General features: G+C 38.9%; 2 protein-coding genes across 7 annotated transcripts in view; one reads left to right on the top strand and one right to left on the bottom strand.

Moving 5' to 3' along the window:
• The window catches only part of FMN2 (formin 2), a 202,216-nt gene extending 184,596 nt beyond the window's left edge, over positions 1–17,620 (top strand). For all 6 annotated transcript variants that reach the window (XM_083831936.1, XM_083831934.1, XM_083831935.1 and 3 more), the window contains 2 exons: positions 11,270–11,351; positions 12,778–17,620. In XM_083831936.1, coding sequence (XP_083688062.1) covers positions 11,270–11,351; positions 12,778–12,804 — 109 coding nt within the window. In that variant the 3' untranslated portion in view covers positions 12,805–17,620. The remainder of the gene's footprint in view (positions 1–11,269; positions 11,352–12,777) is intronic.
• Positions 17,621–18,134: 514 nt separating this feature from the next.
• Positions 18,135–27,940, bottom strand: part of GREM2 (gremlin 2, DAN family BMP antagonist) — a 39,677-nt gene continuing 29,871 nt past the window's right edge. Inside the window, exon 2 of the mRNA XM_083831966.1 lies at positions 18,135–21,031. Within this exon, the coding sequence (XP_083688092.1) occupies positions 20,524–21,030 (507 nt within the window). The 5' untranslated portion in view covers position 21,031 and the 3' untranslated portion in view covers positions 18,135–20,523. The remainder of the gene's footprint in view (positions 21,032–27,940) is intronic.

Raw genomic sequence — 27,940 nt, forward strand, 5'->3', positions numbered from 1 at the left:
TACCTTTTAAGTATGTGCATAAGGTAAATATTGCTCATGGACTCACACTGACCCTTGCCTTTATGAAAAGGCATGTCACTGAACGGAGAATAACTTTGTCAGGGATGCCAGCAGAAGAGAGTTCATGAGCAGGATCAACATGATGGTAAAATTCTGTAAGTCCCTGTTATCTTGCATCACACTAAGCTAGAGAATATCTTTTGGCTTCAACCCTTTAACTCCCACGATAAATCTTTGACACATTAAAAATAATCTATAATAAAAAAAAAAGCACTTGTCTCTCAAATGTAAAAGTTGCCCATTCCCGTAAGAATAGCAGTTAAGCTGGCACCTGGTGTGTCACACTGTGTATATCTAGATGAAAGGGAGATTCCTGGCCAGCATGTCTCCACAGCTCATTGATCTCTCTCTGCAGAAAGACTGGTATGTCTCCCTACAGACTCCTTGGCAGGATGATTTAAAACTTGCTGTTGAGCAATTTAAAATCTGGCATTGGATATCTGTACGTTGCACAGTGAGGAGCATATTGGTAAGCTGCCACTTCTGCTTGCAGAGGAGGGCATTAAATCCCATAGCGCAAGCAATGTCCTCTCAGGGTAATTTAAGGGATATTTTGTTAACGCTTATAATAGGAACCAGTGAGTCAGACTTGAGAGTGAGAAATCCGGGGACATGGGAAAATGTACTTGCAAAGAAATGTGGAAATGGAAGAAAAGAGTAGAAAAAATGTATAGAGACTGGAAATACGAGAGGAAAATGATGGAAACGCAGAGTGTGTTCAATGGGGTCACATTTTGCTTGGCATGCTGTTGTGATACAAACTAAAAGATCCTAGCATAATGTTAGTAAGCAGACATGTTTTCTGGCTTGGGAACTTGAATTTCACTCTCCTTATTTCTATCTAATCAACTGGGCTGCATGCTGCTAGGCTTTGTTTAACAATGGGTAGTTATAATAACATTTCAAAACAGTATTCAGCTTATGTGTCTTTGAATTGAACAATTAAAATGTTCCTCAGTTTCTGAGAGTATTTCAAAATTTTAACTTGATTAAAATAGCTTTCTGATCAGAAAATACTGTGTTAAATTATAGACATTGGAAAACATACTTGAAAGAAGTCAAATACAGCAAAGATTCAGAAGCTAGGAAGAATCCTTTGAGGCAGTGCCTCACAAAGAGACAGTTTGGTGTCCAGCTGAGACATATTGCTCAATATTTCAGTATTTCTTTTTCTTCCTTGTGCACTTCTGGCAATTAGTACTTTTTTTCAATGAAAACATCAGGTTTTTTTGGTTAGGGGACGAGAGCATTAACTTTCATTTTTAGCATTGCTTTTGAAGGAAAAGTTTGTGAAAAATAAAAATTTTGAGATACATTTCTCAAGCTGGATCTCTGGTAGAAATTACTTTTAAAAACCTTAAGTCCTGTTCTCCCCCCCCAAAGTGTGTTATAACACTGGAACAAATATTTCTATTTGAAATTGTAAACGAACCATTGTGTATCAACTGTAAGCTTGAACAAAATGAAAGATCTAGTATAAAAAAAAAATCGAAGTCTCTGATCTCTCAAGTGTTGTGACTTTCATCAGGCCAGATTCTAGAATGCCCCCAAGTAATCAGCAGAAGCATTTTTCAGCAGTCTCTTTATTTACTTGGTGATGTAGTGTCATGCAGGCATTTTGCATTGCATTCTAGTATATGTTGCGCATAAAAGGAGGCAGATACCATTCATCATCTCATAATGAAGTTTACCACTTGTTTTCATGGCTCTAATATCAGATTGGGTGTTACAGTTGAGGATATAGTCAAATGGTGATACTGTGGTTCCTACCCCATGGTGATCTTTTCAGATTTTGAAGCCCTTTCATGTTTGCTTAGTTCTTGAAAGAGAGAATGACTGCCTGTGGTTTAAAAAAAAAATAAAAAATCAACCCAACATAATCAATAGATACTTGGAGATTAGTGAAAAATTGCACCACTAAAAGTTTTAAACAGATTTTTTTTTTGGGACAAGAAGTGCTACAATTTCAATACCTGTAAAGTGTTTTCATTCCCAGGCAAAGTGATTACGCTGGTATTTGAGGTGCATTAAAATATCATAATGTTTTACCAAAAAAAAAAAAAAAGCATTTGGCATTAAAATATTAGTCCCCAAAAGTTCAAGGCACTTGCAATGACTTAAAACCTACCACAACCCAGACTGGTCTCTATCTACTGAAGATGTTATATTCCTTTATACTGAGACATTTTGCCAAACCAGTGCATGCAGCTGTCATAATGACAACATCCATTAAGTATAAGTGCATGGCTGCATGCATGTGTTATGGCATAAGTAGAAGGAACAGTCTGTGTTTTTACATTTTTGGGAAGAACCTTGCTGTTTCAGCAGTTGTTTTGATGTCAGTATATAATTATGAATAGGCAACTTTTGATACGAGTCTTGTTAGCTGATACAGCAAGGTTGGAGGCATCTTATTTTCCTGCCTTCTGCACTGGATATCTCTAATTCTGTGGTTCTCCAGCTGACTTCTAACTTTATTTTCTTTCTAGTGATCTCTTCTTTTTACTCATTTCTCATATTTGCTTGTACTGTCAATCCTATAATATATGTATGGCCCAGTGTACCCAACATAGCTACTCATCTGCACAAGGTATGTCACCATATCCTCTTTAAGATGGTCTCCTTCTCCATATAATCTATTCACCAAGACTTTTCTCATTCTTTTTTACACATTGCAATTTTTTCCTTCTTTTTACCCCATTTACTGCTTCAGTGTTTTAGAGCAAACACATGGTTTCACGTTTCTGTTCATTCCTGAGTTTCGTTTCTTTTTGCTTGCTCATTATGTTGCTGGTTTTACTTCACCTCCAGTCTTGTTCTCTTGTCTTATATGCTGTTGAGTTTCCTAACCAAGTAGTCCAGAATGCAGCCAGCTTCTTTGAGAGCAATCTTTGCTTCAGTTCCAAGAAAAACATTGGAAGGTGATGACTAACTTTTCTTAGAGCAACCTCGATTTTCATATGCAAATTCTGGAGGAAAGTGATTTCCATCTTGCCTGAAGGTAGATAGGTATAATCTGTAATATTGGCCACTTTGACAAGAAAAATACATGAATTTGATGGCAGAAGTCAGGAAATAGGTATTTAAGTGGTCATATGCCTCTTCACATTTTATTAGAATTATAGATATCCTTAAGACTTTATTTTTTGTGTTATTACATTTTCAAGATGAAATTTCCTTTAATACTAAAGTTATCATCTTTAAAACATGGATTTTAATAAAGTATCATTTTTTTTGCATTTATGCATGTGTTTATTTCTGCACAGATAAGAACAGTCATCTAGATCACCAAAAATATTGTTGCCAGATAGAAATGAGTAAAAACCAAATAGTTCTTTTCCATAGGTTAATAAGATACTTCAACATTCATTTCATCCCTGTCAAGCCAAATTAGAAAGACTTCACTTCCACAAAACAATACCTCCAAACTGAAATTATTTCAGAGTGTTATGAAGTGTGTTGTGGATAGCAGTAGGACTTCAAATTGGAAGGTCTCGTTTTCAATTCATTTGGCTTCAAAGCCTCATGTTTTAGGCCACTTTAACATGATGCACATGGAAGAAAATATAAGATGTATTCCCAAAAATCTGTTCTACACAGTTAACTAAGGAGGGATCGTAATCTGGGTCCCACTGCAGGTTACTCTCTGTGTTAAGTGGCCAAATTAAAACATTTTAATCTATTTTTCTTTGGTCCTCTGAGCCAAAGTATGATCAATCACTGCATCTTTCAACCAGCCATTGTCTACCCCATGGTCCTTGAAGCAGCCGGGCAAAGAGCTGGGAGGGATGTCAGGATAGTCTAATACAGAATCTCTTTCTTGGTAGGCAGAGGTTAGGTTTCATCAGTCAGTTTGATGGGACCAGGTATGTTAAAATGTGCTTCTTATCTGTATAAAGTCTTTGCAGTCAGTTACTGAATCATATCTATGTCATCACTTCAATACTATTGGATTGAAAGTAAAAGCTCTACATTTTTTTACTATACTTTTATGTTGGGAATTGTAATTTTCCCTAACAGTTACTCTAATTTTTATTATTATTATTAATTATTATTTATTTTTATTTTTTTTTACTGAAGAGAAACTCCTTACCAAAAAGTCATTCTAATTTTTTAGTGACTGAGTCAAAGAAAAAAATCTAGGCCCATTGCTCTTGGAAGAGTTTTCCAATAAACATTTTTAAAGTTTACTGTTCTTGATATCTTAAGGACATCTGGCACTTGATATTTTTGCAGGGGATTTTTCTTTTAATTATTTGTAAAGGTGTTGTTATTATTATGTAAAAGTTATCTCCAGTGCGGACTAACCTATGTAAAGTATTTTGGCATGCAAAACACCTTTTATTTATCTGATAATAAATGTTTAGGAATATAAGGAATATTGGAGTCAGCTTTTGCTTTGTTAGAAAATGCAGTATATCTGCAGAAAAATTTCTTCTGGGTTTCATGAACTACACTGTCAAACTGTAAAAGTAATGTCTCTGTGAGTTTATCGTGGAAGTTTTTGTGAACAGCTCTACTATCTAAGGCATATAACATTCCAGCCTTCTCACTGTGCTTACATTTGTCATGTCATAGTACTTGCTAGTGAAGTGTAAGGCTACCAAGCCTAGATGGAGCCAGTAAGAAATTAATCTGTCTGCCACAGATACTTCAGACAAAATTATTAATATTTAGTGGCAGGAAAGTGGCTCCCCTTCTCAATGGATTGAATGATGACAGAAGTTCTCTAAGCCTTGATAAGATTGTGGCCAGGCTGGCTTTTGGTCTAGAAGGTAGATAAAGCTACTCTGTCTTTTGGGTTTGTAAGGACATCTGGTTCCTTTTTCCTGTATACAAGCCAAAGTGTAAATTGCATATTCATCTCACAGAGTCTTTAAACTTAACCATAGTTTATGTAAGTTTGTCTCACAATAAATACAAGGTATAAGAAGGTGAAAGTGCTGTAGAAGGGTGTTTTCGTTTTGGTGGAAAAAAGAAACTACTTTGTTATGGGTAATGCTTGTTAGAGTCTCTGAATGTTTCTAAGTGGTTGCATTTGAGATGTTAATTCTTGGGCTCTGTAGGTGTCTAGCTGTTCATTCTCTTGTTCGTTTTAAACTAATTGCTTACTACTGTATGTTCCCTACCTGTTTTCTTATTGTTGGGGCTTTTCAGAAGATTATCCTTTCTGAAATAATGAAAGCAATATTTTAGATAAACTTAATTAATATTCAAGGACATATATTTGTCCAGATACAAGTTCTGAACATTCTTATGCATTCATGAAATCTGCCCTGGGCCTGATGTTGCGTCCACTGCTGTTAATACCCCTGCTCTTCAGATTGCTACATAGAGTTAAGCAACTCTCTGGTTGTCTAGACTGAGAAGATTATTTTCATTTTGTTTTGTTAAGATTATGTCCTTATTAAGGCAAAAACAAGAATCATAGAATGGTTTGGGTTGGAAGGGACCCTAAATGATCATCTAGTTCCAACCCCACCCTCACTGGCATGGACACCTTCCACTAGACCAGGTTGTTCAAAGCCCCATCCAACCCTGGCCTTGAGAAAACCTGGCCATAACTTCTCTAGGCAACTTGTTCCAGTGTCTCACAGTTCTCACAATAAGTAATGTCTTCCTTACATCTAATCTAAATCTACCCTCTTTTGGTTTAACGTCATTGCTCCTTGTCCTATCACTTCAATCCCTGATGAAGAGTCTTTCTTCAAGCTTTCTTGTAGGCCCCCTTTAGGTACTTGGAAGGATGCTATAAGGTCTCTCAGGAGCCTTCACTTCTCCAGGCTGAAAAAGCTCCCTTAGCTTGTCTTCATAGGAGAGGTGCTCCAGCACATTGATCATCCTGGTGGCCCTCCTCTGGACTCACTCCTACAGGTCCAAATCCTTCTTATGTTGGGGCCCCAGAGATGAATGCGGCACTCTAGGTGACGTCTCATGAGAGCTGGGTAGAGAAGGAGAAGCATCTGCCTTGACCTGCTGACCACACTTCTTCTGATGCAGCCCACAATACAATTGGCTTTCTGGGTTGCGGGCACACATCGCTGGCTCGTTTTGAGCTTCTTATCGATGAACACCCTCAACTCCTTTTTATCAAGGCTGCTCTCAATCCATTCTCTGTCCAGCCTGTATTTGTGCTTGGGATTGCCCTGACACAGGTGCAGAACTTTGCACTTGGCCTTGTTGAACCTCATGAGGTTCTCACAGGACCACCTCTCAAGCCCATCCAGGTCCCTCTGGATTCCCAAGAAATGACTTGGGAAAAGAAACAAGTAAAAATTGGTAAAGGTAATGCAGCTGATTCTATCTTTCTTGTCAAACTGATACGCTCGCTTTTAAGCCAAGATTGGCATGAGTTGGGACAGCTTGATAGCAAATGAGCCAAAGACAGTTTACTGAAATAAAGTGAGTTTGAGAAACAATTGAAAAGTATGAAGTGAGATGATTTGTCAAGATGTAATCAGCCTAGCAAAGCATCGTAGCACACTGTAAGCTTGTGAATAATTCCCATCACACCATGTTAACTGTGCCTCCTGGCTTCTTCAAGAGCACTCTGTGTGCCAGTTCATAAAATCTTAGAATATCCTGAGTTGGAAGGGGCCCACAAGAATCATTGAGTCCAGCTACTCCTGGCTCCACACAGGACCACCCAAAAATCAAGCCATTTTTCTGAGAGCGTTGTCCAAACGCTGCTTGAACTTTGGCAGACTCATTGCTGTGACCACTTCCCTGGGGAGCCTGTTCCATTGCCTGACCACCCTCTCAGTAAAGAATGTTTTGCTAATATCCAACCTGAACCTCCCCTGACCCTGTTAGGCTCCCTTAGCACCTCCCTCTCTCACCCGTTCTCTGATCATGCCTGGAGTTACTGTCCCACTTCTAACTGAATATTTGGTTGCACTTGAGAGCAATAGCTCTATAAAGGGACCAAACAACCTCTATAACAGAATGTATTCGTTGCATAGAACTAAATAGTTTAAGTAGAAACAGATCTTCAAAACAATAAATCAATCTATACACATGCCTGCCTTTGCCTAAGGGTCATAATTCTCAGGCGCTGAGGAACACCCACCTTCCTCAGACTCTTTTTTTCCACAGCCCCCCTAAGTGGCAGCCTACCGTTCCACACAGACCCTGACAATTGAATCCCTGCTCCTTTCCTAGGAATGTCTTGTTAACTGTTTCATGCTCTGAGTGCTTTGTTCTCAACATTGGTAGAGCAGCAGCGTCACTTTGGCCTGGAGCCTGGAAGTATGTCATTGTCTGCATTTTTTTCCCTTTTTGTGGCTGTTGGGAGGAGCACAGATTTCTCTTGTGTTTTCTCAAAACATCCCCTTCCCTTTTCCCAACACTGAATTAGATCCATGAACCTCTTCGTGAAGCTCTAGCAACTGACTATAGATGAATAGTTAAGCCAGTCTTCCTAATATAACAGCTGGAGTTCACACAATTTTTGCACATCTTGGTCTTAGATTATTGCCTTGCATACCCACACTGAAGTCAGTGGGAAGTAGTGCAGGAAAGGTCTGAGCAAGAGGAGGATATGCGGGAATTTGCTACAGTAAAAACAGGACTTGAACTAATAATGAGTTGACAGAAGCAAGGTATTTTTGCCCAAATCTTGTGAATTTGATAGTCAGAAAGATGAAGAATCATTCAGGAGCAGTGGAGAAAACCTAAGAAGTTGAGAAGCATTGCCAGTGGCAATTAGATAATATTTTCGAACTGAATTGAGACTATTGTCTTTATCTCAGAGAGAACCCTTTATCTGTTTTTCTAGATCTTGGAGTTTAAATGGTATTGATGTTCATATCAAAATATATTCTTCTGTTCTGGAAAGATTAGACTATTTTAATCTTTAATAAAATAATTATTAAGCTTAATGGTTGGTCTTTGGAAAATTTACTTGTGCACTGCAGAAACTGAAACCAGCTCAGGTTTATGACTTAGTGTTGCAGAAGGCTAATGACTGCCTTTGTCTATGTATTTCACCAATTTGCTGGCTTTTATATATACAGCTGTATATTTGTACAGTATTCTCGGCTTCCAGTTACAACTTGGTCATAAACTAAGCCTCCTAGTAATAAGACTTTGATGTGCTACCTTTTTGCTTTCCTAATGACATCTCTTGCTGAAAAAGCATAAGTATAGGTTGTATTGGCTTTATTGAGGGTCTGTCCAACCAATTGAATCTTCTTGCAGGATTGGGGCCAGGAGACAGCAAGCTATCCCAAACCCACACAATGAGTCAGTGATATGGTTGGAACTGGAACTGAGTGGCTGCTAGCTCTCAGCTTTGTCTCAAGTGCTTTAGGGAATAACGCTTTTCGTCTTCTGCATTCCCGTTGCTATGAATAAATAGGCTCAAACTCCAAGGAACTTCACAAAAGCTCCCAAAAAATTTGGGACCGCAGTTATACCAGAGTCTCTTACATAATTCTAGAAAAATGGCTAGTGCAAGCTTTAAGGTTCTCTTTTTATCAATCTAGAAGTTGTGGGTTAATTTTTTTTTTCATGTGTAATTTAAGGGACAGAGAAATTAAGACCATCTTCCTCACTGAGTGGCATTGTTATTAGCATTTTCTTGTTTCAAGCCAAGACAGCCTTTCTCCAAATAGCTATTTCTCTAATAGAAACAGAATATTTAGAGGTGTTACACTGGCAATGATGCTTAGCAAGACCTGCTTTTTAGAGAATAACTCCTATCACTGTATTATCACAGGTTCCATTCTGTAATGAGGATTTTTGTTTTGAGTAAATGTTAGACCCATAGGGAACCATGCTGTCTTATGAGCTGGTACATTAGGCAGGCACTGCTCAATATATCCTTAAAGGGGGTTATTTAAACTGGACAAGACTGGAACTAAAGATTTCCTGACATTTCCTGAGAATAACATCTAGGTCTGTGTGAACTGGTTCAGGAAGTGCTTTTGTATATTACAAATGCTATCATTTGCGTGTTGAGTAGCCTGAATACCTGAATATATTAAATTGCTTCTATAAAACAGTCATCTTGATAACCTCAGTAGTACTAATACTGTCCCCAGGATTTGATACTAGTTTACTCCTAAGTAACGTTTCATTTTTCTTATTTAAATGTCTACCAGTGATGGGAGCCAGCTATAGTTGTATTTGAAAATGAGGAAATCATATGATAAATGAGCTATTTAATATCTGTCTTTGTAAGAGTGACTTTTGATAGCTTGGAATGTGTCTGACTTTTTGAAAATATCATTGGAAGATCAATTTCAGAGGTACTTTTCCTCCTTTGGATGTAAGTAGAAGTGAATCAGAAGAAAAAGTGGAATTTTAGGGGAAAAAATATCTTTGAATTGTACTGAATTCTATATTATTCCCATAAGCTTTTATTTAAAACTATCACCAAGTTTTGGCTGCCACTTTTACTGAATCTATTTAAATACATTTTAAAGGTGAATTACTTGGCTGTTTTGACATTTTTGTTCTACATTATGCTGCAGCAATCTGTCTGATTTGCGGTCAGATAGAAAGTGTTATAGCTTGAAAATAAGAGGTTTCAAAAGCTTCCCCACCTACCCCCCCCCACCTGTGCACGTAAAGGTCTTCCTACGCTAATAAAATATATGGTCATCAAATGAAGAGAGCAGCTTGTTGGAAGTGCTGGAAAAGAACTGAAGTTTAATTTTTGAAAGTATAAATTTGAGACTTATGAAAAGAACGAGGTGTGTCTGGTGAAGCTGGATGAAGGAGAGATGAATGCAAAGGCAGTTCTTTTAATGTGCTTAGCAGACCCTGCTGGAGACATATTTTCAAAAATCTGGCCCTTACCACACACAAAAAAATATTTAAAAATAATAGTAACATGAAGTCTGATTCTCTCATTGCCCTATGTAGCCTCAGTGAAATAGCAGACATGTGAGTGGTCTGGAGATGAACCGCAAGGAACCAGCCAAGATATATCATTTCTTTAATATAGTTTTACTGTTTTTTTTCATTGTTGGATAATGATGAAAAAGCAGAGTAAATGCCATCCAAAATCTATATTGTTGGCAAGAGCAAGCCAATATAGGATTTACATTTTTATTTTCTACTTTCTTATTTATAAATAATAGTCTCATTTCTCATCAAAACAAAGTGTACATATCTCATACCACTTTGTCATCACATAAAAAGGGTTTATATAAGTCTTTGAAGTTCAGAGAATTCATAACATAAATCTGTATTATCAGTGTTTCAATAACCATGTGTGTTTGTAAGATTGATCTCCAAAATGAGCAAAAATGTTAGAGCAATGTTCTGCAGTGTGCCATTGAGCCCACCAGACTGATTCTGGCAGAGTCCCAGTCTGAATATAGCCTTCTGGCTTTTGGGATTGCTTCTGGGGTTTGTTCCCTATCTGGATGACTGAAAAGACATTTATCTCATCACAATGTGACATTTTGTGGTATTTCACAAGGCCTAATTTGTTACCATTTACCAAGTCAGGAAACACTAATAAGCGACACCCTCACATCTGGAACCTGTTCTTCTCTTTGCACCTAAGCAACCAAGTACATTCACCTCCAGCATTCATGTAAGCCTCGCTGCTAACTTTCAGTTTCAGAAAGAAAGAGATGTGTGCAGTGTTGTGCACCATGCTGCTTGTAAACATCATGTTCTTTAAGAATGATTCTGGACATTTTCATTTCTAGTAGATCGAACGTTTAATTTTAAGTTAGAGGGTGAAGACTTGAATTGTAGGTTAAGCTGCTTTGCCATTTTTAATACAAATAAATTTGGGTTAAAGGGAAGATAGCTTGGTGAGAATCTTCATTTAAACTGCAGTTGAAGTAGTGAGGTCAGGAGTAGTAAAGAATGATTTCAAAATAGTCATGACAAGAAAAGTAGCTTTCATAGCATTGTTTGGCATGAATGCTCTGAAAGTTAGTCTTCATGTCTTCCAGTGTATTTTAAATCCTGCTAGACTTGAATCTTTAACTACAACAAGTAGTGATTACTTTTGTAACTAGTATTGAATATGCCATTGATTATGCCTGACCTTGTGAGTGCTAGAGCCTGGTACTATGGCAACAACAGCTAGAGTGTGCAAGTGCTATATTGTGGAGCCTGCTAATAAAAATATGGGGAATAAGGTCCATTCATATTTTCAGGCCTAAATTTGTAAGTTTTATACAGCACTGTTTTTGGAAAATGTTTTTGTCTAGTGGAATATTTATAATTTGTCTCATTTCAGAGTTAAAGAAGCAGAGGAAGTCTGCAGGCAGAAAAAGGGGAAATCACTGTACAATATAAGACCAAAACATGACTCCGGAATTGTAAGTAAAAACTGTAGCTATACTTCTGTTCCTATCATTCATCCTACCTCTTTCTCATTGACTTTTATACGTATGTTATTCTTGATATACTTTGTTCTTTTTTTTTTTAAATGCTTCCATAAACGGTGTTAACTTGTTAGATTAACAAAGTAGTTTGAATGCTGCCTGGTAATGTTACTCCACAAAATAGACATAGCACAAGCAAGAGTAGCACATTATTGATCTGTCCTGCCAATCAGTCTGCATCTCAGTCTTGATGTGGGATGCACCTGGATGGGAGAAAGGTAGTTACAGTCTTCAAGCTTATTCAGTCTGAAATTACTTGTTTCTAAACCTACAAAATGTAGGGAAAGTTCATGATAGTATGCATTTTTCAAGTTGGATCTCTGTGTCAAGTACTAGTGGCTTCTGTTCCACTGACCTGTATGTCTTTGGAACAGTAGCTCTAGGAAAAGATAATACTGTGCTCTGATGTTCTCCTAAAAACAGATAAATAAATTTAATGATAGAGGAGTAATTCTTGTCAATTCAGTGAAAATTTTCCACTATGATTGCCAAAACATTGGTAGGATCATGACTTATTTTACAACATATTAATTTTCCTCTGGCACCTCACATTAAAATTATATCTGTAGCAACTGGCCATCAATTATATTTGTAAAATCTTATAACAGATGATTTTTTCATGTGCCCCCCAAGCATTATTTAATTGCTTTTTGTTTTTTTGTCATGGTTATTTTACTATGACGCATCTGTCAGATGAAGCAGGTTGTAATTTACTTTGTTCCAACTAGCATAATCTGAAACATGAAGATATGATATGGCATTTGTTTCTTAATGTTAAGAGGTTTAGCTCCAAAAAATAGTGGTGTATTTAGGGAGTTCTGGCTGTGGTTCATGCCACAGGAAATGTAAACAGGGTAACAGCTTGGTTAGGAATGATAAACTAGATTTTATTTTATCAATTTTATTTGAAACTGGATCAAGAGGCTTTAAAAAAAAATAAAATGTTAGTTTGGATTTCTCCATCTCCCCTGCATCTTGCTGAATGTAAAACACTGAGATATAGTTTCTAAAAATAACTATAGGCTTAGTTATTCCCGTATCATTACCATTATCATAGTCACTGAAACTTGGACTTACAGGTAGGCCTGAATATCAGGATCTTGGTTCATTTACCACTGCAGTCACTCCCAGTTACTGAAAATTTGATACAGTGAAAAGGGAAGTAAACAAAATATTTCACAAGCAGTGTTTAGCTGCACTTTACTTCCGTTCTAGTTTCAAATGGATGTTATTTGTGAATTAAACTCCAGAGTAAGTATAATTCAATGTTAGCCTATGTGTTTATGTGCTTTACATATTTGTGTGATATTTTTATGTATACTCAGTTTCTGCTTTTTTTTTATTATTTATTATTTTTCAGAAAGCCAAGATAAGTATGAAAATCTGAGAGAAGAAAAGCAAAAGCCATTGTTACCTGGTTACCAAAACTCAACATGTCTGTGGGTGGGGGGGTGAAGGGGAAGGAAACTACATCATCCTGATCATTTGCTTTCTTGACCTTTTTGAATTCGCTTTTTGTTCTCTAGAGTTTTCCACCAATTGATGTGTTAATATACATTCATGAATGAGTGTGTAATCACTTTAATGGAGTGCCCAGCAATAGACTAGGTATGGACTTGAAACACCTTCCCTGTACTCTGTATCTCCTTTTCCACTCAAAAATGATATTTTGTTAAGTGTATGGTATATTACAAATAGGCCAAGTCAGCATGCATAAAAAGCAGCATCTGCATCAGTTCTGAACATGCTGGAAATTGCATTAAGTTGAACTTCATAAGAATGCTACTTGATAAAGTAAAACATTTCCATTCCTACTGGCAACATCTGTCTAACACAAATACTTCACGGCACTGCACTTAGATTAGGGAAAGAAATGTTACTCCTAGTGAATTGTTTGTATCCGTTTCATGTTGGCATTTGTAGTTTGTATTTTGAATTGTTAAGTGCTGTTTATACAGTATAATCAATGCTTTCCCAACTCGTTTGGTTGCCCTCCATGACTAAATATTTGTGGAACAAGATGTTTACTGTAACTATCTTTAAAATCGATAAGGCAGCATACTTTTACTTCATCTTTTGCCAGATAGTGAATGTCAGGTGGTAATGGTGAGGTCAGAAATCCAGCATTTAAAAAAATAAAAATGAAAAGCAGGAAAATACAGAAAAGCACAGAAGTACTATGGAGAGTATGAGAGAGATTTGGCTATTATAGTTTGTTAACATTATAAAGTAGCAAATACTTTTACATGAACTTTAGAAGGTGTAGTATAGTTTTAACTGCTGATCAGTTACGTCAGGCAGGCTTTCGGTCACATGTACATGAATTCCCTTTTGGAATTAGCTTTGCAGTTAATTTAAAACTCCTTTAGAGAGCCATTAAAAGATGCACATGGAGACTGACATTTATGGAAAACAGTAGCCAATTCTAGTGACAGACTTAAGACTACCAACTAATTGACATCAATTTCACACTTAATGTAATTGCAGACTTTTCCTCCAGGCTTTCAGCCTCCCTGCCTAGGAGGTCAATGATTGAAATCTATGACTTAGGGCTTCCATTTTAGACCACGTGCTTAATTCCTATTTTCAATCCAGAATTTACTATATCAGCCTTGATATGCTCAACCAGTAACAACCCGTTCCTCTGGTCTTAAATAGCCCCAAACCAATCAGCCTGATTGATAATGTTTTGCTTTCATGGCTGGCTTTTCCTGAAGTAACCAGTGTGTGCAATTGAACTAGATGCACATGCTCACAGCCTTGGAGCCTGAAAGATGCTGGGGTAAAGCAAATGAGGTCTAATCTGCTGGGGTGTGTTGTTCCCTGTCTAATCTAGCACATTATGAGACATTCCTAGTGGTCCAGAGGCTAATATATTATACAAGGTGTCATATTATACAAGGTGTCTATATTATACAAGTGTGAAATTTGACCTCAGGAATCTGTTATTCTTCACATATACCAAGCACTAGAAATGATGTTTTTTTTCACTATGTGAAAAGCAAGTCTCCTGTTGCTGACAAACCTATTTGAAATTCTGTTGTTGTAATAATTTCTGGCAGGGATATAAATTACCAAGAATAGAGTTCTAAAACTTTGTGTTGATGGGAGTAACATTACTATTTGGGGAAGTGAAAAGAAGAGATTATTTGTTGTTACAACTAATTTATGGAAAAAAAAAATCTTTAAAAAATAAAGCTATTTTAATGGCACTGATTCAAATCCATGTTTGTATTTATGTAAACAGTAGTCTTTTCCTCTTAACTTTGCTCCTAAGTGCAAGGATACAGTAGCATGTTTTCATTTGTAGCCTTCCTGTTTCCTTCAGTACCTACAGTATGTATATTACTATACTAAATGAAATAATAGATCATCTAACAAAGATCACTATGTGCAATACTGTATTTAGTGTTTCTATTTCAATTTTTTTTAGAATGTTAATTTATATGAAAATAAAATGAATAATAACAAAATAGTTGCCTTCTCTCTTCACTCTCAGGCTGTGCTGTAGTTTGCTTGCAACCATTCACTCCTGAAGCACCACTTCTCGTCAAGGAAAAACCTTTGCGAAGGGATCAGTAGAAACAGGGATTCTCTTTCCTTGCCATTTGGAAGCACAGTGACAGTAATTCCAGGTTATGTAGACATATGACTTCTTCCCTGGATGGTGATAGTGAGGACCTTCAGAGTCCTTTAGCCAGTCAGACTGTATCACTCACTTCTCTGGCTTGTGCATACCTTCCAGTAGTGCATTAGGCTTAGGTGGTTCAAATCCATCTCTTTGCAGCTGTGGAGCTGATTTGATACACAATAGAAGCCTGACTGCATTCTTACTACAAAGGCGCCTTTAACCTGTTCCTATTAACACTGCCTACAGTGCCTGTTCCTATTAACACTGCCAACAGGCTCATGAAATTCCTATCAGGACAAAAACATGCTTTCAAAAGTATTATCTGCATACTATGTCTTTTGTATGCAAATTTATGAAAATATGTATATGTTTTACATCATTAAAGACACTTCATATATGTCCAACAACCTTGTAGTACTGTTACATACATATTAACATAAGTACGTGCTACCCTTTTCACAGGATCTGCAATGCAGATGCTAAAAGTTATTTGCAATTCTGTCAAAGGCTGACTGCAGCTGGCAGTACCATGCTATGATTTGAAGAAACAAGCTGCTATGTAGCTTTTCTTCTTTCACTGTGCTCTGGCTCAACCTATTTGAGCATGTCTCTTGAAAACAGGTTGGAAACAGTTATTTTTAACTTCTATACAGAGTAAAGTGGCCCATTATGTGCAGCATCATAGCTGACCTACAGCACTCCCAGAGTGGAATCCCAGACTAACCCTCACCATTGCTATTTCGTTCAGTGACACACTTGGCTTTTCACAGAATTCTGGCCTAATGTTATTTTGTTTGTTTGGGTGTGTTTGGTTTTTTAAGAGGTGGAACAGCCCTTTAGGTCCCTTCACCCCGTGTTTATTGCAACATCAAACATGCCACAGGTTCTGAACCTTTGTTGATTGTGAACCCCATATATCACTCAGTTACTTAAATTGCAGCAGCTAAATAAGGACTTTCATACCTGAGCAGTGGATGTAACATACTGAGTATGAAAATAAAAGTCTGGCTTTTATGAGGAGCTATGAAGATTTGTGTTGTTTTGCTTTGCAAATTAAAGTCTTTCAGAAGCACGGTACTTTGTCATATGTGTTATGACGCAGTAGTGGTTAGCTTTTTTGTAGCAACTTTCATCATCCCAAAGCACTTCCAAAAGTCAGTTAAGTATTAACCAACAGTGGCATTGGGAATGCAATTAGTAATATCTTCCATATGTTGTCATTTTTTCTTGCCTGATTTCCCAGTGATCAGCTTAAGAAGTTGGAAGCAGTTATTAATTTCATTGAGAGAAGATGTAGCAAGTCTTTTCATTGTCATTATTTTCTTGCATGCTCTAGGTTAATAAGGAGAACTGAGTTTATGCCAAGTCCTTTATATCAGTTTACTTAAGTTACACCAAATTTGAACTGCTGTAGATAGAATAAGTGAAAACTGATAATGCTGAATTTTTCTGAAGATAATGTGAACTGGTCAGCAAAGGAAGAAGACAAAAAAAGAATGCCCAACGTCATTCAGATCTACTGCCCATCAATCAAATGGGACTCATGTTATGGAACAGGTTTTCCAGGTTATTCTCTTGCTTATGGCAGACCCATCTGTATCTGATAAACATTCATCCAACCTACTTGTAAAAGCTTCTGATTGTAAGTCCATTGTCTCAAAAGCATGGTGTCTCTCTGAAGATAAAGGAAGATAAACTTTGTGTTGAGTCAAAACTATTTTCTTATTTATTCTCATCTGTAGCTCAAATTTAAGCTCTTAGAAACTGGGAGTCTTCATTTGTCACTCATCACAGACTGGTGCCCTGCCACATCAGCAGTTCCACAGTGGTGGAGCTAACATTTGTTAGTTGTCTCCTCTTCCTCTCCCACAACACCAGTCACATTTAAGAAATACAGGATCTATCTGACCTAGTGCCTCCTTCGTCAACGCTGGGAGTTTTGCCTTGGTCTTGGACTGCTTTCACAACAGGGACTTCATTGGATTACTGCGTAAACCTCTGGTACGCTTTGGTAGTCAGGCAGCTAGCGGCAGGGAGAGCCAGGCTGGAATCTAGGTTGTAATGCAAACAGATGGAAGTTCAGGTGGGTGCTGGGCAATGAAGCTACGGGAAAAACATGATAGTGGCTAAGAGATGGGCAGAAATGAGAGTGGGGTGTTGGAGGAGATGGCTGCCTGAGCTTCTTTTGAGGCAAGTGATGGAGTCATTTGCAGGTTCTGAGCAGAGGGCCCTGACCACACTTACTTAGGTAATGAAAGCACAGCAGAACAGTAAAACCAAATTACTTAAAACCCAAACAAGCAAAACTCCCAAACTCGCAAATTAAATTGCTGAACTATGAGAGGATTTGGTCAAGACATTGGGGGAAGGGAAGACAGCAAAGGGTTTCTGCAGATGTCAGTTACTCTGCCATAAAGGAGACAGCCCTTCCTTGCTAGTTGTGGTCTAGGTGCTTCTTTCAAGGTCCGCGACAGGCATCTCTTCTGGCCACATGATGGCTCACTCATGTTTTCCTTCAAGATTATTTTGTAACTACCTTTTCCCTGGGTTGGAAACAAGCAAACAAGCAAACAAGCAAGCAAGCAATACACACTACTCTATACTTTGAGATCCATACAGTGTACTCCTTCAAGAGTTGATAGCAAGAGTTCAAACTCACCTATATCTTAACATAGATTTTTTTTTTCCTGTGGGGTATGTTGGTGCCTATTACATAAGGATCTACCTGCATTTTAAGTAAAATCACTCAGGTTGAGATAATAGTTACTTCTCTTACCACAAATGATGTCAGCAGTTCAGCCAGTGATGGAGCTTTTGTTGCCCTCTTGTCAGTTAACCAAAAAAAGGCCAGAATTCGTACATGAATAAATGACTCCAGAATCTGCTATTAGTTTTCCTCTCTTCACTTGCAGGTACCTTTGCAGTGGAGCGGTGGGGTAGGGGACAAGGGGAGAAGTAGCTAGGCTTTCCCAAGCTGTTAGGACAATCCATTTACCTGCATTTAGTAGGGTCAAAAGGAAGCTGGAAAATGTACTGATTAGAGAGTGGCTGGACACAAGGTGTTGAAGCAAAACCTGTACACCTGGATGCCATATAACCCTATAGTAGCTTTATTATTTAATCTATAATTTAATAGTAGACCTATAAAATAATTACATTATACTTATAGCATTTCTTCATTTTTGTTTTCATTTATAAAACAAGAATTAAATACAGTTTTAACCGTTACAAGCTCAACTCAATTTTTACATAAACACAGCTCCTAGAAGGAGCTTTAAGCTGCAGCATATTCATATTGCAATCTGGTGAAAAAAACAGGCAGGGCATAGCTTAAAGATAAAGATTCTTGCACATTTTTCCTAACTGAAGTCACTAGCGTGTTTTTCTCTCTCCAGTCCAAAATGCCTGACTTTCAGTTAATTTCTTTCAAATGGAGACTGAGATCCCTGGAGTCGTAACAAATTACAGCTATTGCCACCTTCCCCCGCACCCACAGCGATACTAACATGCCTAGAATAAACATTGCCTGTTTGGTGGCTGGCAGCATCTGGCATGACTCTGGCAGCATCGCAGTGACAGCCTCTAAAGCAACCCAGTGTGAAGGGTCTCCCTGTGCACTTCTGAACGATCACAGCAGAAAACCTATGGCTGTTAACCTAATAGGGCTACATACCTGACCAACCTCATCCTGCCTGTGCCAATCCCCATAAACCGCTTGGTGAGCTCTTGTGGAGCTCAGTCCCAAAAGCCTCTTAGAGCAGCCTGTCTCGCATAATGTGGCACTGAACTCTTTGGCTGGCCAGACGCCTAAACATGTTAACCCCTTGAAGTGGCTGCATGTAAAGAGGCTGGCAGGAAAGAGTTCTCACAGCAAGCTGGTTTCAGTAGATGCAGATGCTGAACCCTAATTCATGCATCAGGGAGCCAACTTGTCATTTTTAATTTGTAAGCTTCAGACGATTGAGCATGCATAGGCTTTGGTTTGGGGAAAGGGGCTGGTTTGTTTTTAGACATCTTAGGATTTTAATGCAGCTGGTACTAATACAGATCAGAACTGGAACAAACAGGATATACAGGACATGCTAAACTCCACCAACTGAATAACAACATAGTATGATCAAAATGAACTGCAAGTGTTCACCAACACTTGATTATGTAGAACTCAAAAGCACAGTGGACCACCAGAGCTGTAGTGATTACTGCTGACTCTCCCCTTGTTCATACAGCTGTGACCCATTCCCGCAGCACTGACTGATGGGTCTGTCCTTCAACTCTAACATGTTAGCATGGTTTCCAGTCATGGGAGAGGTGCCCCTCCCAACACCTGATGACACTAATGCATAAGGCAGCTTTTGTAGCAATGACCGAATTTTGTTCTTTGTGCAACAGTGCTTTTATACCTTAAGTGAAACACTGTTAGTGTTCTCAGCTCCTCTCCCACTACCCATCCACCTTTCCCAGTCTGAGCAGGCATAAATATAAGGTAATAAGTGGATGTTGTCCTTTTGAAGTAAGAAACACACACATATATAACACACAAAACCTACTAAAAGCCTAGTTAAAACGTTCATTTTAAGCCAGGCAGCTGACCTAGCAAGCAAATCTCTTACTCAACACATTTTAATCTCTGGCATATTCTGCCACAAGAAAAATATACATGGCTAGGTCTATAATACTTTAAACAGCTGTTTACTATAGCTAGGTTACAAAACAAACACTGCTGCAGAGACCACATGTTCAGTGTATTCCAGCCACAGCAGCATAAGAATCCATCTTCAATCTGCTGATGTGATCACAGTGGCTGACCTGATGCTTCGCCCTCTCCCTTCCAGTTCTCATCTGTCTCTCATCCAGTTCTCATCAGTCTGTAGTTCAGACTACAAGCCCTGAACAGTTTGTCATTGCACAATTAAAGCTGTCTTAAGAAGCTGAGCCTCATCAGAGGGTCTCACTTTCTTTCTGCGTGTTACTCCTTGCTACTCTCCTTGTCTGCATCACCCGGTTCCGGGCCGCACCCCAGCACGTCAGAGTGCAGCAAGCTCCGGACCAACGCACCAGGAAGGCGTTCTCTTCTCGTGGAAGGGACTGGAGTGTAGGGCAGGGGGCTTTACTCCACACAGTGGAAACATTTAATGCTGGATTCAGCCAACTGGTCACTTAGATGATCAATCCCAACTTCTGGGAGCCTGCTGCACTCCGGAAGATTCAACTGCCAGATGATATTGGACATACGCTAAAACTTTATGGTGAAGTGCATAACACAGCCCATTAAAAAGCTTTATTCCAGTAGGCAAGTGACAAGGAGCCTTTCCTTGCTGGAGAGATGCCTTCTGAAAGAAAACAAACAAACAAAAAAGAAAACAAAAACAAAAAAAGGAAAAAACAAACCAAGAAGAGACAGTCTGCCCAACAGGAGAGGAGAGGCAGCAGTAAGTCTGGCGGAGACAACACCAATTAGTAGCTACACGCCTGCTTTCACAATTTGCCCGAGTTGTTCAAATTCACAGACATGCAGCGGCACTGCTTCACCTTCTGAATTTTCTTGAGTCGGAAAGGTGGGTCCAGCTCAGGGCACTCCAGCTGCACTGTCGAAGAGGTGACCTTATGTGGCTTGCAGAAAGCACAGGACTGGAAGGACTCCTCCTCCTTTTTCACGTGCCGCGGTATGTAGAAGGAGTTGCACTGCCCATAGCAGAAGCGGTTGATGATGGTGCGGCTTATGCAGCCCTCCTCGCTGACAGTCTGCCGCAGGGGCTGCGTTTTGCACCAGTCGCTCTTGAGGTACTTCCTCTCGGTGACCACAAGGGCCTCCTGGCTGGAGGCCAGCACCTCCTTGTTCAGCTGCTGCCTCCTCTCCGAGTTGTTGCTGCTGCTGTCTTTGTATGGGGATGGGATGGCTCCCGCAGGGCGGTTTTTCCTGGTGTCTGTTAGTCTAACCAGCGCTGCCATCAGGAAGACAGACAAGGCAAATTTCCAAATCATCCTGCAACAGCAATACAAGTAGCTGTTAGAAGAGACACAGTTTCAAACCAGAAGATTGTAATGGAGTTTTAACTTTACACATGCTGTTAGAAGAAATGGAGACCTTACTGCCTTTGCAATCTCACCACTTTTCCTAGGAGATTAGAGGTATATTCTAGGGTGAATATCTATCACGAAGAGGCCAGGCCCTGTTGAAAGTCACAGCACTCCTCCCCTCTCCAAGCTTCCAGCTACTCTCTTTCCCCCATAGGGAAGCTGCTGCTTTCATCACTGAACCAGTGATTTTACAGAAGCTTCAGCAAGAAAGGTTTCCTCCTTTTCTGTGAAATCCTGGGCCAAACAGCTGGGCAAACTCCTGGCTAGTGAAGGCTCAGGAGACTCCTGCCAATACTGTGACAGCTCATTTGTGGATGGCTGTGGAGAGGAGAAGGGAATACCAGGTTACATGAGGTGAACTCCCGTCTGCCTGTTCAACCCTGGAGTCCCTATCTAGACAAGTTCCATGCCGAAGGAGTGAAAGGTGTCCAAAAGCATAGTTTTGTTATTTCAAATTGCTTCTGAAATGTTTTGAGGATTAAGGCTCTTACAGCCTTGCATTTGCTGTCTTTGTGGGAGGCCGAAAACTTGATGGATTTGCTATTACAACAGGAGGAAATGCTTAAACACAACTTTGAGGACTTCATTACTGCAAGGCCTCCTAGGCAAATAGCTTAAGAAGGTTTGTAAACAGGGGAGAATTCAATATTTACTTTAGATGTTAAGGAATAAGTTAGAGAATAAGCCAGTTGTTAACTTAAAATAATAAGACAGTTGGCAAAAATATTTTTTCCTATGGTTGTCTATTAGAATTTCTTGTTCTGCAGAGCATCTCTTACCAGCTCCTAGATTTTCATCAACAACTTGTCCAATTCAGTTTAGTAGTGTGTTTAAATCTGCTTCCATGATATCAGAGTAGAAGTACTAAATTTATTCATCAAGCCAATGCTCACTAATGAACTGTCACAGCTCATTTGACAGTTTATTTAATTTTGTTCTCTCAGGGAAGGGAGGGAAGAGTATTTCTAGGGGGCCAGAAATGGGTGCAGCTCAGAAGCTTCCAGTTCAGAGGTAAGGACACTTCAAGTCTTTCTGAAAGACCTTTGCTCTTAATGGACTGTATTTTTGTAATAGTGTATAGATGAAAGAGTCATCCGTCTCTTCCCAGTAAAGCTTCAAATCCTTCCAAGTAATGCTTTTTTTTTTTTTTTCCTTCAGTGTGATGCCAAGACAGCAAATACCATCACTCCAATAAATATAGATATGTCTAACACAGTAGACACTTGAGATATCGTATAGGTAGTCCTAACATAAACACATGCTATTTTCCTAACAAAGACACCAACAGATGAAAAATGTGTTTACGGTGAAGACCTAAGAGAAGACTGCCACAGCAATAACAAATACTTCTCACCCTACAAAGCAGACTTAACATGTAGTTAACCTCTAGAGAGATAAAGAGAAGGAACTACTACAGCAGAGTAGGTAAGACAACATCTTTTAGGTAATCATCTTCTAAGTTTACAAGATCTCAATGTCAGTTTTTGACTAAAATTTAAGGGGAGAAGTTGGAAGTGCTAAAGGAAATGAAAGTGCTAATCCTACTGCTGAGAGTGGAGAATGCTCTGATGCAGACCTAAAATTTCACCAGCTTGCATGCTTGAAACAGAATCACCTTTCAATAGAAACAAGTGTTTCTAAAACTCAAAAAAGCTCATTCATCTGTAAGTATGCCAGGTGCCTGCTGACATCCATGGTAGTCATGGGCACTTTAAATCAGTGGCCTATTTTTGCACTGTTTAGCATTCAGCACACAAGGTCCAGAAGGTTTGTCCAGATCCTTTAAATGAATCAAGACCAGACTTGGCTTTGTTCACAGGTATTGTTGCCAAGACCATTGGATGTCAACCCCCACAGCCAGGCCAAAATCTAATCAGGTAATTAGTTTCAGTTGAATATAGTGTTCCATGCTTCCTCTCAAATTGTTCTCATGTTATTCTGTACTGATGGCTGCTTTTCAGTAGTAGATAAAACAACTGATGCCCATTGCTTTTGTTTTATGTATAAAGGGGAGGGGAAAAAAAAACGGGTATTACAAGACTACATCTTCTAGAAAAAGACAGAGGCAAGCTCTCCACAAGGTGTCTTATGCCAGCACTCCTCTGACATACTCTTCTACTTTTCTTTTTAAATGCAAGAACACAAAGTAATTACACTAACTCTACTGTCCTTCAGGGAGGGAGTTTGGCCCTCTTCAGCGGGGATATCGCCTCTCCAGTTTCATTTCTCTTATTCTGATGGGGAAGAGAAAAGTATAGGTCTAGAGACACATCAAAAGGAGAGACGCTTTCCCCAACCCCTTTCTTTGTGAAACCCTGTCTTACCACAAACACCCTTTATCATCGCAAAATGGAAGTTAAAACAACTTCCCTTTCATGTCAAGGATTCCTACACAGGAATTTTGTAAAGCTGGCAGAGAGCTAACAAAGCCTATAATGTAGAGAAACATTATAATAGCTTTATAATTTCTGAAACAGTTTTATGTGGGCATGGAAAGCCATCCAACAAAATAAGTAAGATTTATTCAGTAAGTCTATGTTTACAACTCATAAAGCATTATTATCAAAGCCACTATTGTATGGTTATAAATCAAACACTACAGTGCATGTTAGCAAGAACTTCTACAGACAGGTAGGAATGCAACACCTATTTCTGTCACTGATCCCACTCAAACCTGAACCCTCAAATATGTAAAGGGAGTGTATTACTCTATTTTACACTAGCAGGTCAAATGTGTATCATGTCAGATCATGGAATTTCTAATCACAGGGTTGCCCCTGACTAGCTGGTAAATCACGCCTTCCTAAACCCTGGAACACAAGCCAGTAAGGGTGCAAACAAGGTCACCTGGTGCCAGCAACATGCCATGGACTACCTATGTTTTAGGTAATTACATGCAAAGAGAAGAGAAACTTTGTTGTTCTCATAAAAACAGATCATTGTGGTAAACTACGCCTGAATGCAAAGCAACATGGTGAATGCTGCCTGTCTGTACACAGAGCAGAATGAGAAGAAACAAAATATAAGTGAGAAGACTCCAGCTTCTGGCAAGAACAGAGCAGTTCTGTCCTGCTTCGGTATCAAAGAATTACTTGGCATGTGGTCTCAAGTGTTGAAAACCACTAAAACTTGTGCAAATGGCAGCCTGGGTCTATGAATCCCACTGCACTGAGGGGCTCCCCATGGCAGGGATGATGGAAGCTCCTATGTGACAGTTTTCAGCTTCTTTAGGAGTTTGTGCCAGCTGCTGCAACTTCCCACCCCAACCCATTTTTTCAATGTGTGAACAGGTGCAGAAAATAACCTTACGCTAGACACAAAACAGGGCCTGGCTGCCTTTGTTTTTCACAGGTTAAGTTTTCACCTCTTTTAGATACAGAAATCAGCTTCAAGTATGTGTTCATAAGCTCATGAAACCTGTCATGCTGGAGCTGTGCTATCACGTACCCAGGAGCATAAAAAGACTTTGGCCAAGGAAACAGGAACAACGAGATCCAGCTCTGTAATCCAGAGAGGTCAGGGCACTCAGCTAGGAGGGGAAGACCCAGGATTGCTGTGTCTGCCCTTAGCTTTATTTCTTGTTTGTATCCAATTACTGTGTAACATAAAATATCTACCAAGTCAGGCTCCCTCCTGCATACCGACCTTCTGGTCCTATAACTCATGCATTCTTGAAAGCAATCCAGCTCTGGAGCAGGACAGGCAGTAGTGTAACCCCAAAAATAGCCTATAGTTTTGTGGTTAGGACACTTCTCTGGGAATTGGAGTAATGGCTTTGACCTCAGAATTCAAGTGCATCATTTTGGAGAAGTCCACCAACACAACTGGGAGCTATCCTCCAAAAGACAGGAAAGTAGGTAATGACAGTGCCCATCTGTGCCAAGTGACTGCTCCAGTGCTTCCTCTAGTTTTCAAGCACGTGACTTCACTTTCTGAGCTCAGGATGCAGTTTCTGACTATTTCTGAATTCCGATTTCTTAGAACAGCCTGCTTCAGGATTGATTTTCAGGTGGAGAGAAAGAGAGAGGGACATAACTAGAAGATTGCTGTGGTATCTTCTATTAACTGCTCAGGAAAACTGCAACCGTGAGACCTATTTGCTTGTTTCAGCATGTAACACCCACTCTTGTCTTTATCAGTATGCCTGGAAGCACTGAGCTCTCTGACAAAACTCTAAATACATACGTGGAAGAAGATTTAGTACTATAAACCTATTCTACAGCCATCAAAAGCACTGTATGAGATAATGGGAAGAAGAATGATAGAAATACGAAAAACACAAATTCAGATATGCTTCATTTTTTGAAAACTTTGAATTTCATTCATAGCAGAAGAGTTTCCCTTGGAAAATGGTTATTTCTCTCCAACTAGCAGCAAAAGGCAGGCAATATAGCCTAGATTAAATCAGGTACAGTTCTGTGGCATGATATATACACAACCATGTTTGATCCCCTGCATCATTCTTTTCCATCCTGCAAGCTTTGGAGATACAAGATCTTTCCTTTGGGACTGGCTATTCAGCTGACTCCGGGAAACTGTTTCCAAAACTTTTTTGACTCCCCACTTACTTTCTTATTAGACCTAGTCAAAAAAAAAAAAAAAGAATTTTTACAAAACAGCCGTATGTATATTAATGTAAGAACATGGTGTACATGGTCAGTACTCAGCATTTAAGATGGGACACAAGAAGTGTTCCTTGAAGACAAGCCAGGCAGTAACTTTTCAAAGAACTAGGACTTGGCTTTACCGACATATGTGGGAAGCCAGGAAATATCAGATTCTCTACCAGGAAGCCAAAAATGCTATTTATTTAATTCATTAATGGTCAAGCATGATTCTAATGGTAAATTGCTCAAATAAAGACTACACCAATCAAGCATTTTTGTGTAAGGGAGGCATTTGGTGCTAGCTTCTTCCTTTTCAGTATCCTTCGGAAACTGTTGATCCTGTGTCCCAAAAAACAACAGCAATAACGGAACACTGTATTATATCTTTCTTTTTGCAGAAGCATGGACCTCTTAATGAATGATTCCGCCATTAATAGATTCTCATGATTAAATTGCTAAGACTGAGGCCAGCCACAACAAAAGAACATGTAGGAGGCAGGAAAAAAAAAAACAACTCAGAAAACCCAGTACTGCAGCTATAATGTGTTATTCAGATACTTAGATAAAAAAATTACTTTGTTTTAGCAGTAAAGAAGATCAACCATGTACTAGGAATACTTTAAAGCATCACTTTAAACACCACTGCACGCAATACCAAAGGGGATGACTGTTTAAAAAACAATAATTAATGCCATTACAGACAGAAGTTTTTCCATTCTTGCCCTCTAAGAACCTTCTACAGTGATTTGAGAGAAAGCAATTTTATTGCATCACAACCCGAGCAGTACGGGTAGAAGGAGAAAACTTTTTTTTTTTTTTTTTTTCCAGACATCATGAACTTCTTGCATGCTCACAAGCTGGCTTAGATGGAGAATCTTCAGAATCTTCTTTCTCTCCATCCTTCTGTCTCCCTCCCACCAACACCTCTCCCTCAGTGAGGCCCATGCAAACCTACAGGCAATGCCACAAAACTGTGAATGAAACAGGAGAGGTCTGCCCATAAGCTGGATGTCTTGGGAACCTTACTGTTCTGGCCAGACTCTTGTTCTGTTTCTGAAACGGTATGGAAGGGTTTCAAAGATGTATGGCTGCATCCCTCAGAAGAGGTTGGCATTTCCCCCATGATGTTAGAACTTAGACATTCTCCTTGTCAAGACAGTTCCTGAAGGTGTTGAATTTAAAGCTATGAAAAATAGAGCATATACACAGATAAAACCAAAGTACATAGAACAAATATATTGATGGGGCCAGTCTATGCTAAGCTAAAGCTAGTTAAAAAAACACAGAAGATGTTACTTCACACTAATTTCAGCTCTCACTATAAATTTTCTACAACCAGGAGTTTTATCTTGAATTTTCCCCAAAGAGGCTGGGAGTGTAGAAGAATTCCTGGTGCATGCACACAAATATAAGAGGAATCAAGGACTCAAACAATTGTTCCTGTCATGTTCAGCCATGTTTAATATGTCAGGTATGGTATTTTTAGGATAGGAATAATTAGGAAGAAAATTGAAGGCAAGTTCACCTTTGGCACTAAAGCAAACCGGCTAGAATTGTATCTTTTCCTTCCCAGTTTGTCCCCTATCTTTCTTATCTACCTTTCTGCCACCAGAAATCCTTGTTTATAACCATGGTTTCCTTCTTTCAGGAACTTCAGACAAGCACATTTGAAACAGGTTTGAATGCAGCTGCTCATTTCATCAGAGTTAAGCGATCACATTACTCCCATGCTCCTCTTTGCACTGACATCCTGCCAGGAAGTATATTGATTTAAATATTGTATTACTGATCTATGGTGTTCGTCTCTCCACAGGCTGAATCTTTCTTATCTTGCATAGCTTCTAAACCTGGGCTTCACTTTTTTATTTTTGTTTTTAATAGTATGAATATTGGAGGAATTCAGAAAATTTTCTCATTTTCCAAGCTAGGAGCTTGTGAGGACTGTCACTGGAAATTTCAATAGCCGAGATATCAGTTTTTTACATCTAAGATGTGACCTAGAATTCCAGAAGACTAAAGTGACAAAGAAAAAAATAGAAATATTGGTGAAACCAGCCCTGGTATTTTAATTTGAGATACATTCACTATTTTTCTATCCATGATATACACCAGTGCATACCAAAAAGCCACTTATATAATATATGCAATTCCTAAGGCAATTGTCCAAATAGAAGAAAATATTGAAGGGAACTAGCTTCCAGTTTTGT

This window comes from Anser anser (genome assembly GCF_964211835.1).
Source record: "Anser anser genome assembly, chromosome: 3".
NCBI lineage: Eukaryota > Metazoa > Chordata > Aves > Anseriformes > Anatidae > Anser > Anser anser.